Consider the following 18,555-nt stretch of genomic DNA (forward strand, 5'->3'; position numbering starts at 1 on the left):
GGCTGGTGGTGTGCCTTCAATGAAAACTCACGATGTCATCTTACATGTTAACTGTTTGCAACCATTTTTATATTTCGAAGTGCGGTCCAAAGTTCGTAGATGAATTTGAAATGTTTTAAATCATGATGTATGAAAATGTGTTTTTTTATTCATTCGAACTCTACTTCTAATTTTAATTTCTTTCCTGGCCACTAAATCTCAAAACATAATAAAAAATATCTTCATATTTTGACGTATGAATTCTTTTTGGTAGTCAGTGACAATTATACTTTAGTTGGTCGATGGCATTTTAATAAGCCTTACAATAATTTTTATAGTAACCTTTATCAATGCAATATAATTTTTGAGAATCATGATGAAAAGGGATTTATATAGGGGCAACTTCGGCGACAGCGAGCAAAATGCATCAGAATGCAATTTGAAGTGCAATAAATCTAATCACATTTTCAACGAGGCCGGAGAGCACATACAATATCACAGCGATTCGGAATCTCTGGGTTCTAGGAAGAGTAAGACCCGTTACGTAAATCCTGCTATTTACATAGAGCCAGTAGAATCCTCGCGATCTGCGACATCTCTACAAACAGATTTGTCTTGTGTAGAAGACGTTACTCCGCATCCTCACAGCACTTATAGAAGCAACTCCACTCCATACCTCTCTGGCCGCGTATCCACTACATCCTCTGGAAGTGTAAAGAGGAAGTCATGCCGTCTGGCTGGACACGAGTACGAAGGTCAAATTGATGAGGACAATACGCCAAGGTTAGGACAGACGTATCGTGAGGAAGCCGCCGATACTTTCCGCCTGTCGGTCACATCGCTCTCCACTACGACAACGGCGAAGGAAGAACGGGAACGATCAGAGAAGAAGAAGCAAGAGGCATTTCAACAGTGGCTTAAGAAAAAAGAACAAGAGGTAAGCGGCCTTCTAGTATAAAGTACAAAGCAGTTTCTAAGTGGTATACTCCAAGTATATCTCTTATGGATTCGATACCCAGTTTGAATCTACATTTTTTTAAGGCAAATGATAATTAAAGTCCCGTTGTGTTTTTTTTATTATTAAGTCCCAATAGTGATTTATTCTTACAATTAACTAAAAGCAAAATGATGCCCACTCTTAATTATTGAAATCCAGCAATTAACTAGTTTCATGAATCAGAAACGTGAAAAGCTGCGTTTGGAGAAGTTGAAGCGTCAGGCGGCGCCGACGATAACGCCGCAGCAACGGGAGGAGTCGTTCCGGCGCTGGACGGAACGCAAGCGAATGCAGATGGAGCGGCGCCGTGCAGACGAGATCATGCGCCGTTTCGCGCAAAGCGAGCACCTCGAGCGCGAGAAGGAGAAGCGGGAGAGGGAGAAGCAGGAGAAGTTGGCGGAGTGGATCCATAAGAAGGAAGAGGAGATGAAAGGTGACGTTAAGTTACATACAATAATATCGGAGAGTATACAATTTGTTTTTGTTGACAAAGTTCAAATTGATATCAATTACCCGAGTCTTACGTGATGAGAAGACTTCTGAAAATTTTGTTTTCTTTTTCTTTTTTTAATTGTTATTAAATTAGTAGATTAAAATTATAGGAAAGGTTGTTTTTAAATGTGTACAGCAATGAAGACCCGCGAGGAGAGACGCGCAGCGCGCGCGGCTATCGAGGAGCAGCGACGTCGGGCACAAGGCGAGCGCGCCTACCGCGACTGGCTGCGAACCAGCAAGCACAAGCCGCTACCCGTGCCACTCAACCAGGGGGAGCTCAGTAATTAATTTTATTTATTAAACCTGTTGACTTCGAAGTAGATCTTTGATCATAAGTGATTGAGTGAGTCGTCTTTCAAGCGATAGATAATATCATTATCCCTTATCCTTATTCCACTTATGTAGGGTCGGCGTTCATGTCCTTGTTATGATTCTTCTTTCACGCAATCCATCTCTTCCTATAAAAATTTGTAATTAACATTCAATAAATAATATTTTTGTTTGTAGGTATGCGCGGATCTGTGTCGCAGATGTATATAAACCCAGTCCCATGGAAATCTGAGATCTGAAGATGATAAGATAGTCTAGTTTATTAATTTGTTTTAAAGTTTTATATTTTTTTCGTCATCGTGTCGTCTTTTCAACATTTGCGTATAGTTTTAGATTCATGTTGACTTTTCGAACGACAATTTTATCCAAACTTGTATTGTTTTTGAAAGTGTTTGTGTGAAATTATACGAAATAAAACAAGTTTGTAACTTTGAAATTGAATTTTATTACTATCTAAAAGGGGGTCCCTATTAGTTAAATCTATGAATATGTAATTTAGTAGAAATATCTCAAAGGTACCATTATTTCACATCTTACTAATGTTATATAATACTCAAAGAAATAACAAATTAAGAGCAATCATACGAATATCGTGTCAGGCAAATGATACCAACAAACACTGATATCCATAAATGGATAGGTTTGCTTGAAAATGACAGCTTTTGCTTCGTCCCGACTTAACGCGCCTTTGACTGTTAATTTTATCTATATTATTATTGCACTCCTCATCACCGCTACCAACCTCAACGACACCGCAAAATGACAAAAATCAAATAGGCATAAAATACCTCGATTTTATAGCCTGTCCATGTCTAGAGGTCAGTGCCAACAACCAAAAAGGAAACAGGTTATTATTAAAAAATGTACCATCAATCGATTTGTCGATCGAGAGACATAAAATGAGCTGCATCTTAAATTTGACTTCCACTGCTGAAACTTATTGAAGGCGGATCTGAAGATAATCGTATATTTTATTTACACTTACGTTAATTGTTTCTTTTTTAAAAAGTATTTTGGTGTTGGATACAACTCGTTGTTATTTTCATTAAGATCTAAACAAATATTGTGCTTAATACAGTCAAGTTTATAAACTTGATCATTAGTATTTCCGTTTGCTTGGAAACTTGCTTTAAGTTACAACACTTTATATTCATTTTTATTGCTTTTTTAGTAACGAATATTAGTAAGCTTCTTCTTCTTCTTTAAGTCTTAGTATATCTGATTTGTTCATGAAGTAATACGAAGGCTGTCGTCCTTTCAAATCTTTTAGTACTCGCTTAGCTCCAGCCCGAATTAGCACTCTGCTAAGAGATTCTATTTTATCAACTCCCATCGCGTAATGTAAAGGCGTACGTTCCAACTGTGAAAGATACAGGGGATTTTATTAATGTTTGTATAATACCGTAATGCCAGGGCCGTCTCAAACAATTTTTGGCGCCCAGGTGTGAATTTCAGTCGAACGCCCCTTAAGGCCCGGCGCATAGGGTCTCCTCACTCTTTGGTTAAGACAGCCCTGAACATAATTGTCTGTTGATTATGAACTTACATTATCCCCGATGCGTAGTAATTCAGGGCATGTCTCAGCTAAATAGGCGACTACGTCTTCATGCTGAGCCAACACCGCGACGTGTAGCGCTGTCCTGCCGAATGCGTTGTGCGCGCGAGCCACTGCGCGACCTCCTTCCGCGGATACTATGTCCCGAACGATTACTAAGTCTCCGCGACGTACTGCATTATGGAGAGACTCTCTCGATTCCTTGGAGAGAAAAACTTAAAAGTAAAGCTATTCACTTTTTATTTTTAAAATTACCTTTTTTTTAAATAAATACTTCAGAAGTGATAGCTTTAGAAATGGCGGTTGAATCATTAAAAATGTATAGATGAAAAGAATAGATATGTACAAGTGAAGTCTTTTAACACCTAACACATTACCTTTGTATAAGTAGTAGCTTTATAGTAGTAGTAAATACCTCAAACCCGGGTATCGAAGCTAGAAGATTGATCATTTCGGTATCGCCGCGCTGTGCGACGACTTCAGTAATGTTGACGCCCTCATCTACAATGTCTAGTATGTGGTCGTAGCCTTGCAACAACAGTTCCATTATCTTATCACCTTTACCTGGCAATTTTAAGTTTCCGTGAGTTTCCACTGCCAAAAAAAATGTACAAAAACATATTGCTATTGGTCTCGTTTCAAAAAATAGTGCATTTCCTTACCTCTAGCAGCTAAATGCAGCACCCATTTATCAATTTCGACGGTATTCTCTGGCACGTTGGCCTGTATGGCGACATCTCTTGCGGTGCGGTAGAGCTCGTCGCGGTAACCAAGGCTGACGTCGCACTCCTGGAGCAGCTGGAATAGCGCGTTGTTGGCATGCGTCCGCGCTGCAGCAAAGTGCAGCATCGACTGACCGTGTTCATCCTGGTAGTGTATTGGTTAAACAGAATAGGTGAGTAGTTTAGTATTAATCAATTCTAACCCTATTTGAAAATATGCAAGTTTTTCTACTTCTCAAGTTTTCTTAGTTCTTTAATGTTAATTGCAGATTTCTATACTAAAACTACACTTATGGTCTCCATAAATGACTCCAGAGTGCGAGTTAACAATTATTTTTTTCAGAATTACAATCAGCGATATCAAAGTAACATACTCTTTCTGAGCTGCTCTGCGCGATCTCCGGTGCATCAGGATTGACTTCGGGCTTGGGCTCCAGGGTGATGACGTCAATAGGGCGCGGTCGAGTAGCGGTGAGTGCTGCGCTGCGGACTCTCTGTGGTACCGGAGCTTCGGGGTTTTGGGGCGGTGGCTGATCGTTGTCCACTTCAGCCGCTTCACTTGTCACTACCACGTTTGACTCCTGAACAAAGTTTGAAAGAATTTAAATAAATAGTTGTTGAAAAGGTACAATTTCAGCAGTCCCTATAAACCTCAATAATTGCTTCACCAAGAAAAGCTTCGTCGTCAAAACATACACAACTGAAAACTTACCTGCGTGTTCAGCCGAGGCTTTTCGTTTTCGGGGAAATTGTGTAAGAAAGTTGCAAGGTACGCGACGGGATCTTTAGGCTTTACATTCGCCACTTCAGTAAGACCTTTGATCAAAGGATCTCCGAGAGCTGTAAAAACATCTGTATAAACGTCCTTATTCTGGACAGTTATCATTTTATATTAAAACTTTTTATTGCAATAATTAGCTTACACTTCGCAAGATATCTGCCTTCTTCGGTGTGAAAGACTGGAATGTCGATATGACCGTTGACTGCGTTATTCTTACCTGAAAATTTATAAATTATTCAATAATGACCTTGTGTTGTTTGCCAGCTATTCCAAACACCTGTGCGCTTACATGAAACAGTACACCTGAATGTGTTTGTGGAATGAAAACGAAACAGCAGTCGCCGTACAGGACTATTAATCCATATGTCGTAATTGAAATTTTATCGATCGTGGTGACATGTTTAATAAAAAAATGTAATACATCGAAGTGTTATCGTTATAAAGCAATATATCAATGATTTTAATGTATTCAAAAACATTAAAGATCCCGCCCCAAATTTGAAAATAGATTTTAATGAGGATTTCAATACCAATTTTACTATCTTGTAAAATAAAGCTAGATTCCAAAACACTAAATTTGTAATTTAAAATTCATCGTTGTTGTGATACTTTTCAACGAGTAACTAAGTTATGTATAACTATTTAAAACATAAAGCTAATGTTGGAAAGACAATAGTGGCTGACTGTGAGTGTAAACGAGACAAAAGTGTTAAGCGTGTGAATAGTGAAGACGACACGACTATATCTAAAATTTAGAAAAAAAAACACGCTGTTATACACACGTAATAAAATTATATACTGACCTAAGGTTAATAAAATATCATCTTTTAGCCATGTCTTCAATTTCTATAATGATGAAAGCCAGCCCATATATGTCTTTCCAACACTATCCTATATTATATAAATAGTAAATCTAAAACAACGATTTGGGAACTTATACAAATTTTTGATCAGCTTATTATTTATCAGTTAAATACCGATTGTGTAGCTCTGCTAAGCTGTTTCTTTTTCGTTTAAAAATATTGGTTAACATTTCAGTAATGTACGCTGAATTCTGCATCGATAGTTCCTTCTCCAGATGTAGAAGATTGGAAACTGCAGTCGAAAAATCATTAAAGCAGTTTGACTCAGTGATGCCCAAGCATTGATAATTACTAACTCTCGCGATATCTGGGCTTAGAGTTTCACGATATTGTAGACCTCTCATAGCACACAAATGTTTTATGTTATCCAAATCTTTAGACAGTCCAGGAAAATTTACAATCAAACTAAATCGAATTCCAGTTCCTAAAAATGTTGGCCGACTAGATAAGTATCCGAGTTTCTGATGCCAAGTGAAATCAAAGCTGTCATGAAGTTTGGCCATGATAAACGACATTTTGCTATACGTAATACCAATTTCTCCGGGACATTCAGTAGGAGTTGATATTAAAACCCGTAAGTGATCATGTACATTGATCCAGATTGCAATTGTTTTGTCATCATTAACGAATACACCGCGACCGTACGGCCAGTGTTTACCATGTAATCTAGTGCAATCATCAATTTCATCTACATCACACAAAGCTACAAGTACACCATTAGCAGCCAATGCCGCACAAATTTCTGATGGTTTTTCTAAAACCTCATTCAACGTGTAATATGTTCCTCCTTTCTGATCGGTGTCTGAATTAAACTGTTCTAATAAAGTAGAAAATTGTTTATTCAATAAAACGGTTGTTAAAATTCTCTCGACTGTCTCTAATTTGCCAACTTTAAGATTGATAGGTAGTTCAAAATCACACAAATTTCTAGAACACTCTATTGTTCCAGACAGAACAAAATCGTCACTAGGATCAACATTCAATTCAACAATAGGTTCGAAGCCTGATGATATTAGCGCTTTTGATTCAAAATCTGATGATGGATGAATTGGAAGTTCTGAAGAAATATTTATATTATGAATATCTTTGATTAAAGGTAACAAAAATTCATGAAACACTTCGTATACATAATAATCAGGAGCCGTTACACCTCCAGGAAAGTCTTCCTCCACAGTTTGTATAATATTTTTGTTGTTAGGTAGTTTTTTAACTGCCGGCCATATAACATCAAATAAGTCGTGATCTAGTCTGGTTACTCTATGTCGTATTATTTCAAATATTGGTCGGTTTAGAAATCTACCAAGAACAAATGTAGGAGTAGCTTTATTTGATGATGCAGAAAGTGATGTCCGAGTTGGTCTAGCAGATGCAAGTAATCGATAACAGCGTTCTATTGTATCTAAGGCTTCTGGAGTTTCCAAATTACGTCTTGAGGATGCTTTATCATCAGGAACTATATAATGTATAATTTGATTAATATTTATGATGCATTATTTTTTTCACTCAATATGGAGTATACATACCTTTATCAGCCAACATATTCTGAGCTATGTCTTCACTAATATCATAATCGTTTAACAATTGTTCGTAAGGAAGTAAATCTGGATGGTGTAAGTAATCTTCAGCAGATCGACCATTCTACAATGTTAAAAAAACGTTATTGTTCCACTAGCTAAACATTTTAACGTAATTTAAAGTAGTATAGTATTACGTCATCCAAGTCCTTTGCATTAGCACCAAGTTGTTGTAATAAATTAAAGTAGTGGCCATTGTCTGGAATTACTGCGGCATAATGTAAGGCAGTTCTACCTTCAAAGTCTACAGCAGAAAGTGTTTCAGGAAATCTGCAAGTAATAATTTTGTCATATAAGTGTGTCTTAAACCTAACTTGTAAGAATTAGGTTTCAAATTGCTTACCTTCCGCCCAGATATTTTATAATATTAGTTTTACCGAAAACTGTTGCTACGTGCAACGGGGTTGCCCCATTTGGTGATATAGGGTCCCTGGCTATCGCAAATTTCCTTCTATCTAAAGCTGTTTGTAGATCTCTTATATTGCCTTCTTTTGCTGCTATGTGTACGCGATTAATTTTTTCCTACACAAATTAATATTCATCTAATAATGTATATTACTTCTCACATAAGAATTTAAAATCTAAATAAATTTAAATGTATCTTACCATGTACATTGGTACATTTTCTAAAAATGACTGTAGTTCTACATTTTGTGACCGTCTTCCGATCAATCTGGACCCTTCTCCGTTGAGAACTAAGGTAGCTAACATTTCCATATTTGCACTATTTATTAATTCGGTTACTTCTGGATCGATTTCGTTATCCTGAAGGATTAAAATATAAAAGTTTAATTTTTATTAGTACGTGACGTAGTAAATAATACATTGGTTTTGTCGCGAACGAATTTTTATTTATACATGAAACCTAAAAAGCTAGCAAATTATTCTATGACAGTGGTGTTAAGGGGTGTCTGTGAGAGTTGTACAGTGCAGCAACTATGCAGCTAATCTAAAGAACACCACAATCGACTAAATAATTTACATCATTACCTTGCATTTATTGATTGTAGATTTTATTTTTATATTTGACTGTTTACTGTTAAATTGTACTTACAACAACAAGAATTTCTCCGTGTACTGATCCGTCTTTTTGTGTTATACTAGCATCTTGTGAATCTTGTTCAGGCTCACTACTAATAAGACCTTCAATGAGACTTTCCTGAGTATTTCTGCCCTCGGTCAGCTTTCCTTAATTATTAAAACAACCAAAAATATTTAACTTAATAGGGACCCTCAAATATTTATTACTTATGTTAGTATGTATTTATATAGTATCACTTGAGGCAACACTAAAGGAAGCAGAATTTTTACCTCCTTTAGCACTAGTTATTACCGAATTTAAATCTGAAACCCCTTTAGTCTCAGGTAAAGGTATATCTTGTGATTCGATATGTGTTTTTTCTTGTACTTGTACATCGTCATCATCTTCGTTGTTATTTGAATTAATATTACCTTCTGGTCCTCTTACGGGATCTGATCCCTTCTCTTCTTGCATTAAATCGGAATTTTTAGAATCTGATTCGCTTTCTTGGTTTTCCGACTTAAACTCACCGTTCGGTGTATTTTGAGAATTCTTCATATCGGTACTATTTGAATCTTCTCTGTTGATCTCTGTATCTTGTTCTTTTACCTCTATCTCAGCATCATTAGAATCGGTTTCATGGCTATTGTTTTGATGGACTTCAGAATTTTCATCTTGTTCCGTTTTGTAAGATGTTTCATGCCCATTCTTCATGCTTTCATTATCTGTAATGTTTGCATGTACACTAATTTCTTCATTATGTTCTTCAATTTTGTGTTCAATAAGTTTTTCAAATTCATCTGCTTTTTCATTTTGCTGTTCTTGTTTTTCGTCATTATTATCTTCTTTGTTACTGTCCTCTGTTTTGGATTTTGGAATATTTTCATGTTCGTGTAAATTACCCACATCTGATAGTTCGTTCTTTTCATTTTCTATCGTGCTCTCATCATTACATTGTAAAGTTTTATCTTCTGTTTTATCTTCTGGCTTTAATTGTTTTTCTTCTATATCTACAGATGTGGGTTGGTTATTGTCACTACCATTTAGCAAAGTGTTGTTACTAACTTCTTCTTGTTCATTAATAACATCGCCGGTATTTTCATGTGAGTCTTTTTCCTCTACAACTTCTGATGCCTAAAATGAAGAAAGAAAAAAAGTCATGCAAATGTTTATCAAAAAGCAAAGCAAAAGAATAGTAATGTTAATGCATGATGATCTAACATGCAGTGCTAACCTCGTTGTTTTTTGTATCATCTGCCACGTTTTGACTATTCTGTGTATCTGTTTTTTCTGTATCATCTAATTCTGGTAATGTATTTATGAGCTCGTGCGTGTTACTATTTTTCATGGCATTAGGATGACTTTCGACGGTTTCTGATAATGTGCTAGTATTATTTTTTGAAGATATATTTTCATTTGATGCTTTTAAGTTCTTCTTTCTGGACTTTTTATTGAAATCAGCTAAATGCTCGATATCTAAAATTTTCCAGTCCCAAGATGTTGGATACGCACTTGAAGGTGTTCGAGGAGCATCAGGTAAGATTTTTAGCGTGTTTTTATCAATTTCTTGCGGTCTGTTTATGTAATAGCCAGGAGTTTTATTTTTCTATGGAAAAAGATCTTTGTTACCTTATTGACATACGAATGTTGTTATTGTTAATGCTATTTTTTACTTTTAAATTAAAAAACCATACTAAGAAATGATCAAAAAGTCTTCGACCTTTAGTGTTAATCTGCATTTGAAGTAGATTTTAATTCGATATAATAGTTAAAAATAATTTAGGGTTACTAAATATAATGTTGTGTAAAAACAAATGATGCATACGTTGTCGACAACGCTTTCATCGGCGCCAAGGCCGACAAGCGTGTTATAGGTGTGCTGCTCGTCCCTTATAATGGCGGCGTAATGCAGTGGGGTCCGTCCATCATTGTCAACGTCGCTTATCCCTTGAGGGTATTTCTCAATTATGTATTTCACTATCCCATTATGTCCTAATCCGGCAGCCTAAAAATACATCATTAAATAACTATGTACGAGTACATATCGACGGCTTTCCAGCGTCGATATATTGACTTTATATACTACCCCTAATAAGTTTTTACAAACATTAACTACATGAAGTCTTCGAACTATCCAATCAATATGAATATGGAGTCACACTAGTTCTATAATTAGTTGTTGTATCTCTTGTAACCATTCATATTACGATGGTTAATAAACGTATGAATATCTCGCTATTGTAATGATTCTTATCTTATTCTTATTTACGCACCTTATGTAGAGCAGTCATTCCATTAACATCTCGGCTAGAGAACACTTGTGAGGGTATAGGATCGGCAGTGAGCCTCATCAGACCCTCCAAGTCGTTCTGAATAACAGCGTTATGAACATCGCGGATTGTATTCTAGAAGATAAACTAGATATTATTAACTTGCATACTACGTTAAGACTTCTGTTGTGGACCGCTTACTGTGTACTTTATTCTTTGTCATGTTATGAAATCACTTGCAGACAATCTCGAGTCTCTTTATATAACCTAAAAAACCTAAGCAAGTAGTCTTTCGATCACTTAAAATAGACACGGCTTCCAACATAGTAAATGATTGTTCGAAGTTATGTTGGAAGCAATATTTTGGCTTATCAGTTGTTACCCAAATTATTCTAAATCTTTCTTTGTCTCCACTTACCATGATATAAGGCACTGCTTCCAGGAACCGCTTGACAACAGGCTGGCTGGAGACTTCAGTGAGTAGTCGAGTGCCGTGTCCCTCCCACACGACGCGCTGCAGCCGGCCCATGTCGCACTCGTGGCACCATATCCTTATATTATGGCGTTTTATTGCCAACCCTGCTACGAAATATAGAATGATAAAATTCCATTCTACGAGTGAGAAGTATCCATAGTATCCATGTCACCGTTTTGACATTTAACACGAACAGGGTACTAAGATCTCTACTTTTTCCTTTTTTATCTTTCATTAATAATAATAAAATTATTAGCAAATCTTTATGCTTTTATAAGATTATTGCTTGAACCAAAATTAGTTTTATTTTTCCATGCAGTCGTCAATTTATTACATTTATAACATCCCATACCTTGATTATAATTATTTCGTACTATAATAGTTTCCTAGAATTACAATCAATGGTAAAGTTCAAGGTTATAACAGAAAGAGGGGAAAATACCACGTGTATCATAAATTTACTATGTATAAAATTATACACATTCATCAATTTATAACAGGCCATGAGTATGAACATTAAGTATCGTAATAAGTTTTGAATAAAACAAGGTATAATATGAAAAGAAATAAGTATAGTAAAGTCATTATTTTTTTAAGTTTTTTAAGGCGTATCACTTAAGTTATCTTTCATGACTTTTTAAGCGTTTGTTCAACTATTATGTATTATGTAATAATCATAGGTGGGCACAGTTAATCAAAAAGTTAACTTCGTTAATCGTTAATTCGTTAAATAAAAATTTAACTTCGTTAATCGTTAAAGCGTTTAATTTAAGAAAATTTAACGCAAGTTAAAGTTAACAGTTAAAGTTAATTTTGGTTTATATTACTAGTATAGGGCGCAAGCGGGAAATGGCCATACGAATAATCTCCGAATCATATGGACTGATTTTGTCGAGACTTTCAATAGAACTTAGGCTATTTTTTTACTGCGCTTACGAAATCTCGGGCGATCGCTAATCCTATCTATAGTTTAGTTATATAATATACTCAAATAAAATTTTGACGATTGGGGTGATGTACTACTGCCTGTACGATATTAATGACATAGCATGCACTAGTTACACACACTTATATACTTCACTGACAATGATGGACAATTGACCTTTTCAGTCATTTTTTTATCGACCATCCAACTTCATGGAATTAGAGAGCTAACTAAATTTAGACAACACAAGTTTTCTATTAAACAGTGAGACATACTCGTATTATGGTAATATTCAAAAGAATATCAATCTCAAATCTCAAACAAAATGCAGTAAGAAGGGACATAAACGTAAGTATGTTAAAATGTCACCTATTTACTTCGGCCGACACCGACTGCGAAATAACAATAATTATACAATATAGATATGTTACAACAAAGAAGAGAACTTTCTTTAGAGTTTATAGGGTTTTCATGACATTATTTTGTTACTTTTCAGTGCATTTTGTTTGAGATTGTTTTTTATGTTATTGTAAAGGTCACTTATGCCGACGACATTTCATATATTAATTTTAGCATAACACAATTTAACATTATTTCACTAACATAATTATTTTATCTTTTTCCTCATTCTTTCTCGTTTTATCGTATACTTTTTTTTTGTAAACAAACAAATTATCTTCGCTATTGTCTTTGTGCAGCGCACGTGCATCCCCGACCATTAGAAGGGTTGGGGCCATAAATCCATCGAGTTCGTTATCGCATTCTCTGTGCGGGCTGTCCATTTGATCCTTTGTTCATATTTTTAAAATGCAAAATTATTTTTCGTTGACTATGAAGAAGCCCCAAAAAAACAAACGATGGTAATAAACACCTAAATCCCTTTTGTTTTTGAGGAATGTTTATTGCGTGCACATTTCGTCTTTCGTATTTTTAAATTTATTTTTCATTGTTTGTTTCTTATCTACGCAATGACAAAAAAATCCTATTTGTACGCTTTTTCAAATGAACCATAAACGATTTTTTTATATTTTTTGCTGTCTTTAAACTTCAATTTTAAAATAAACATTTTCGTCGCCAACAAAGTTTAGTTGTAATTTAGTTACGACGTTGAAGAGTTATGCACACTTGATTATTTTGATTGCAATTCAACGCAGTGTTTATCTTTTTTACTAGATTTTTGCGTTTCACGTATAAGACAAAGTGTATAATTATTGTATTTAGAATAAAGTACTTTCGTACCTTATGTTGATTTTATAACAAAATCATGTTCTAAAAAAAAGTGATGTTAAATAAATGAAAACTAGTTTTAATGTGAATAAAATGTAATATAGACTTTTCGAGATATTTGTGTAAATGTGAAATAATTAATAAACTTTGAAGGTGTCTAGCGCCTAACCTTCGCAATATTTGATAGAGGTAAGTTTGGTTAAATCGTTACTATTTTCTAACAAGGATTCTGCGGTACTCTTTTGATCACGTCTTTCCCGGCCGCTCGGTGTATTGTATAACCTACATACACTCGCACTCGCTCGTTCTCGTTCTCTCTCGTTCTCGGTCACCATTCGACTCGCCGACGGTCCCCGAACAGCCGAACTTACGAATGTAGCCTGATGCATAATTTAAATAAAATGACAACACGTCAATAAGTGTCTATTGTTACAATTAACGGACTAAATTAACGGAAGTGAAATTTAACGGAAGTTAACAAGAGCGTTAACACTTTTTGAATTTAACTTAAAAGTTAATCCGTTAAGGAAAATGTTAACTTCGTTAATTAACGATTAACGGATTAACGAGTTAATGCCCAGCTCTGGTAATAATATAAAATACTAATATAATTAAACTACTACTATTTTAAACACAAAAAAACATTAAACGCAAGCTAAAAAAATGCTTTTGTTCGCAAGACGGTCACCTTAGCGCTAGTGACAAACCACGGCGGTTTATATAGCGTTAAATTTTTGTAATATTTTTATTGTACAGTTTTACAATAATATCGGTAATAAAACAAAATAAAAAAAACAAACTTAACCAACTGTTACAAAACTTCCGATGCTTTTTCACTTATTAGAATATTAACAATATGTTTATATATAAATATGTAGATACGCTCAATCAATCGAACTACGACACGCATCGTCACGTAATTGATTGGCCGGTCGCCCTCATTTGTTAAATCACCTTATTTTCACCCTATTTGATGAAAAGTAACTTTTATGTCGATTTCCACTGCAGAAAACATTGCTCAAAAACACGTTGCCATCTAGTTGTCTTTGAAAAATAGAGAGGCCAATATGTTTTTGATAGGTGCTTCGGCAGCGGAGAGACACAGTAACTTTTTGATTTAACACAACCACAACAGATAACTATTAGAACTATACTATATCCTATATTTTTAGGATGTCCTAAAAAGAACCTGTTATTTTAGAAGGCACCATACCTATTAAGGTCATTAGACCTCGTTGTCCTGTAATTAAAGACTATATTTAAACAAAAAAAACTTGAGAGGTGTCAAGGGATACCCGGATGGAACGAAGTTCCTTTCAATTGATTTTGAAGGAACCAATGTTTATTCTATGAATAAAAAACTTAAGTCTTCAGAAGAAGTACATTTTATTTCTATGAATTTTCGTTATATATTGTCACGTCGTTGCCATGGTGAAGTAGCGCTCATTCGTCGTTAACATACTTACTATAGCAAAAAGTGTCGTGACAACTTTTCGTAAGAATTTTTTCCGTCTAGCTCCCTTTCGCAACGCGCGTTAAGGAACTTCGTTCCAAAAATTGATGTATTAACCTCTAAATAATGCGTGACGATGTCAGTCTTTAACGATATTCAAGGTTGTTATATATTTATTATTCAAGTTGTCTATGCCTTAGATAGTCCAGTCTGCTTTTAATGTTTAATGGCATACGAATATCGATCGCATTCACCTGACGTGTTCGTTGTATGTGAGCCAATTATTGTGTATTGAATGTTGATAGATGACTTTGATTGTGATTGTCTTTGCTATTGATTTTAGTTAGTAGAAACACGTTCTGTTAAATACAAAATTAAAACACCCGACAGACTTTTACGACACTCAGGGAAATAATACAATTCAAAAATTACCTCCTGAGTTACCCATGTATTTATTTATTTATTCTTTTCACTTTTATAAGTACAAGAAGGACTTAATGCCTAAAGGCATTCTCTACCAGTCATCCGGTATATGAGAGGAAAGTATAATTATGTGCAGGGCAGATATGAGTTGAATATACTATTTTACTAATACAAATATTATGTAATACAGTAATATATTAGAAAAAAAGTAAGATTAAATTTATAAATGTTGTAAAATTTAATATTGTAAAAGGAAGAGAATATGACAAATACAAACTCAAACTCAAAGGTAAATACGTGCAAAAACTATTAAATAAACCCTATTGGGTCATTGGGTAAAAATAAAACGGTTTTATAATTTTTTGTAACACATTTTTCTCTTATAAAGTTAACCTTTTTACCCTTTTGGTTATATTAATGGCGTGTTATATAACGACATCTTTAGTAACGAGCGAGAATGCAACAAGTTCGCGTGCTTAACTCGGAAACTTATTAACATAATACTAGCTTTCAAAAGCACTCCGAAACAAGCTTAAATCATTATTGCGATAAGAACTATTACACGAATTTTCGGAAATGTTTCTGATGGTAAGATATTTGATAAAATTCAAAATAATTTATTTAAAGTGTTAATATAAATTTGAATTAGTTGTATACAATTGCTTCGTTCATATAAGTTTACAAGCTTAATATAGAAATAATGTTATTTAATTTGTCATGTTATTGTAAATATCTAAATTTTTATTAAGAATTTATATAAGTCCCATACATTGAACAGATATAGAAAAGTGGATTCAGATAATGACAGCTGGTGGAAATTTATTGAAGTTTAGTACATACTGTGCCGACCCTCCACAAGGAAAAGACAGAGAGAGGATGATGTTTTATTTAAAAATCAAATTAAGAATTAGTGTAAAAAAGCTTGACCTAGAATTCACGACTCATATATATATGCATATTCTAGAAAGCTTTTAGGTAAATAGCGAGGTAAGAGGTGCGGTATATGTTACATGATTATGTAACATATACCGCACCTCTGCGAAGCCTTTATCTACGCGTCAACGGATTACACGTAATAATGGACACGCGTCATAAATAAATCAGCCCTTTAGAAAACTATTTATATAACCTACATTACTGTTAATTATTTCATCATAAAGATTTAAAATATTATATTTCGAATATAATGTTTATGCTACATGTATATGAATCATAAACGTAAATAAATATACTTAGAAATTGAATAGATAGAACTTTGATTTAAAACCCACAAGAACTGCTACGGATTATGTCTACGACGCGTAGCGCTATGCTACGAGAAGCATGCGTTATTAAAATTATAAGAGGAGAAATGCACGGTATATACATTAGTTATCGTCACTGCTTAGTAAATAAGTAAAATATTTAATTCTTATTTACTTTAATTTGTAAAATTTTATATAAAGCAAGTGAAGCGGGTCACTGATACATGTCGACCATATCCAGTCTGGAAAGACTAAAGCGACGAAAAAAGAAGAATTATATAAAGAAGTTATTTACAGTATTATAACATAAATATTTATCGATTAGTCACTCTCATTATCTATAAAAAAATTGATAGCAATATTGGTTTTGTATGTGAAATTATGCCAAGTATGTACACTATGAATCTATTCTTACACTGTAACAAGTCTAAGTTTTTTTGTTATTCAAAGGACTTACATGATTGCTTAGCCAGCACCTAATTATGCATTTATGATTGCCTACACCACACTTAACTTACTGTTTTACTATTTAAATTGACTTGTCCGTGAATAAACGAATGCAGCTTATTTCTTTTTCAACTTAACCTATTTACTGTAAAAGGTTACAGTTTCTGTTTTCCTCTCTAGTAGGGTTGGTGAAAGGCCGGTCGTAAAAGAATAAGCCAAAACTGTAAGGTTAATAAAACCTTGTGCGCAGACCCCATGTGAGTGACATAAGGCCAGGGAGATGACGGTCATTATGATCAACTCACTGTTCCTGTTTCCAGTTTGAATTTCAGAATTATGTACTCCTTCGATGGTAAAATCTTTAAATAAAGGACATTTTGGTCTATTTTTCATGTCATACTTAAGTAGCAGGAAAGACTAAGTTATTCAATTAACCAACTTACAGTATAAAATATTGAAAAGGAATGGAATATTTAAATGACATATTTTGGAAAGCTACTGTTATTCCAAAGTACTGTAACAATTTGTAAAAGTTAAAGAATAATAAATAAGTTAAGAATGTACATATCGCGCCTAAGTACATGATGTGCAGCGTTATTTATCGATTCAAAATATATTTTGTAACAATTTAATTTATTGTCCATGAAAGTTTCGATAGGAATAAATAAAAAATATTGTACATACGGTACGTAACTGACCTGTGGGGTTGTTCCTGAGTCGCGGCATGTCGACGTGGTGGTCGTGTGTTGCGGGCGCGGGTAGCGCGAGCAGAGTGCGAGCCGCGCGGTAGTGCGCTGGCGTACACCCGGTACAGTCCCGCGCACCCCGCGCAGCCCCTGCGCCCTCCAACAGTGCCGCTGCCGCCGCCTCCGCTCGACACGCCGCCGTGTAGTGCAGCGCGGTCCTGCCCTCCTGGACAACAAAGCCACGATGAGAAAGATTTTACGACATGATCACCAACCACTCTCTCAACAAGAGCAGAGTTGCGCCGCCGCCGCTGTTTAAAGCTGTCCTTGCCTATCAATCTAGTGATTGATGCTGGATTACGAACATTATGATATATTCAGTACCAAGAAGGAACTTCAACACCAGAACCGATACCTGGTAACTCATACAAGCCGACACACTTTCCTATACTGAACTTACGGGGTCTCGTTGCTGTACGAGCTGAGGGTAGTTGTTGACGAGATACTCGACGATGTCCATGTAGGTGTAAAACACGGCCTTGTGGAGGAGCCCGACGCCTGCCGCGTCGCAACACTTTACGCATTTGTTGCTGTTGTACACGCTGTTCAGCAAACTCTGGTCAAAAGTAAAATAATAATTACTTGTCAAAACAAAATACAAATACTTATAAACTTTTTAACTTTGAAATTGTTATAAAACAATGGCACATAATATGAAATGATTACCTTCAATTCAAGCAGCGATCCCTTCTCCACTGCAGCATGTAGCGCGTCGCAAGTGGCTATGAGCTGCACTATGTGGTGTGGTACGGGCAGGGAGTCTGCTTCCGCGAGCAGGCGGTGTCCCTGGCCCTGAAGCACTGCACGCTCCAGCTTGCCCTCAGCTCCACAAAGTAGCCACTGACGCAGCTGCGCCGATGTTATATCCCCCAGTACTGGAGATATTTCACACTACTTAACTTCAATTATTTCTTATGATTTCAAAGACTTATTGCACACGAAGCTAATAAAACTCTTTGTTAGAAGCTGATACCCCAGATACGATTTGTTAAATAAAGTTGAAGATTTCAAACATAAAATGTACACAT

At 35.3% G+C, this 18,555-nt stretch overlaps 2 protein-coding genes across 3 annotated transcripts; one reads left to right on the forward strand and one right to left on the reverse strand.

Moving 5' to 3' along the window:
• The first annotated feature begins 272 nt into the window (after positions 1-272).
• Positions 273-2,078, forward strand: LOC106710607 (trichohyalin). The gene is made up of 4 exons (XM_014502701.2): positions 273-916; positions 1,160-1,409; positions 1,605-1,751; positions 1,979-2,078. The coding sequence occupies exons 1-4, from the start codon at positions 353-355 to the stop codon at positions 2,038-2,040; spliced, it is 1,023 nt and encodes a 340-aa protein (XP_014358187.1). The 5' UTR covers positions 273-352; the 3' UTR covers positions 2,041-2,078.
• Positions 2,079-2,825: 747 nt separating this feature from the next.
• Positions 2,826-17,522, reverse strand: LOC106710644. 2 transcript variants are annotated; one of them, XM_045680457.1, is made up of 18 exons: positions 17,480-17,522; positions 11,006-11,169; positions 10,591-10,722; positions 10,143-10,322; positions 9,552-9,923; positions 8,749-9,451; positions 8,351-8,484; positions 7,903-8,061; positions 7,640-7,818; positions 7,434-7,566; positions 7,246-7,360; positions 5,002-5,076; positions 4,791-4,918; positions 4,453-4,659; positions 4,019-4,223; positions 3,772-3,920; positions 3,348-3,557; positions 2,826-3,161 (listed from the first exon to the last, which is right to left on the reverse strand). In XM_045680457.1, the coding sequence occupies exons 1-18, from the start codon at positions 17,505-17,507 to the stop codon at positions 2,982-2,984; spliced, it is 3,453 nt and encodes a 1,150-aa protein (XP_045536413.1). In that variant the 5' UTR covers positions 17,508-17,522; the 3' UTR covers positions 2,826-2,981. The 2 variants fall into 2 exon arrangements, with proteins under 2 accessions (XP_045536413.1, XP_045536412.1); XM_045680456.1 differs by having other exon boundaries at positions 4,791-4,930.
• Between the last annotated feature and the right edge of the window lie 1,033 nt (positions 17,523-18,555).

Source organism: Papilio machaon, chromosome 13 (assembly GCF_912999745.1).
Source record: "Papilio machaon chromosome 13, ilPapMach1.1, whole genome shotgun sequence".
Lineage (NCBI taxonomy): Eukaryota > Metazoa > Arthropoda > Insecta > Lepidoptera > Papilionidae > Papilio > Papilio machaon.

Excerpts from the sequence above, each read along its gene's own strand:
- LOC106710644 (XM_045680456.1), bottom strand. The coding sequence starts at position 17,507 with ATGCCGCGACTCAGGAACAACCCCACAG. Across the intron at positions 7,361-7,433 it reads ATGCAAAGGACTTGGATGAC|AATGGTCGATCTGCTGAAGA; the intron begins GTAATACTATAC and ends TTAACATTGTAG. Across the intron at positions 4,224-4,452 it reads CGCAGAGCAGCTCAGAAAGA|GATGAACACGGTCAGTCGAT; the intron begins GTATGTTACTTT and ends ATACACTACCAG.
- LOC106710607 (XM_014502701.2), top strand. The coding sequence starts at position 353 with ATGATGAAAAGGGATTTATATAGGGGCAACTTCGGCGACAGCGAGCAA. Across the intron at positions 917-1,159 it reads TTAAGAAAAAAGAACAAGAG|AAACGTGAAAAGCTGCGTTT; the intron begins GTAAGCGGCCTT and ends TTCATGAATCAG. Across the intron at positions 1,752-1,978 it reads ACTCAACCAGGGGGAGCTCA|GTATGCGCGGATCTGTGTCG; the intron begins GTAATTAATTTT and ends TTTTGTTTGTAG.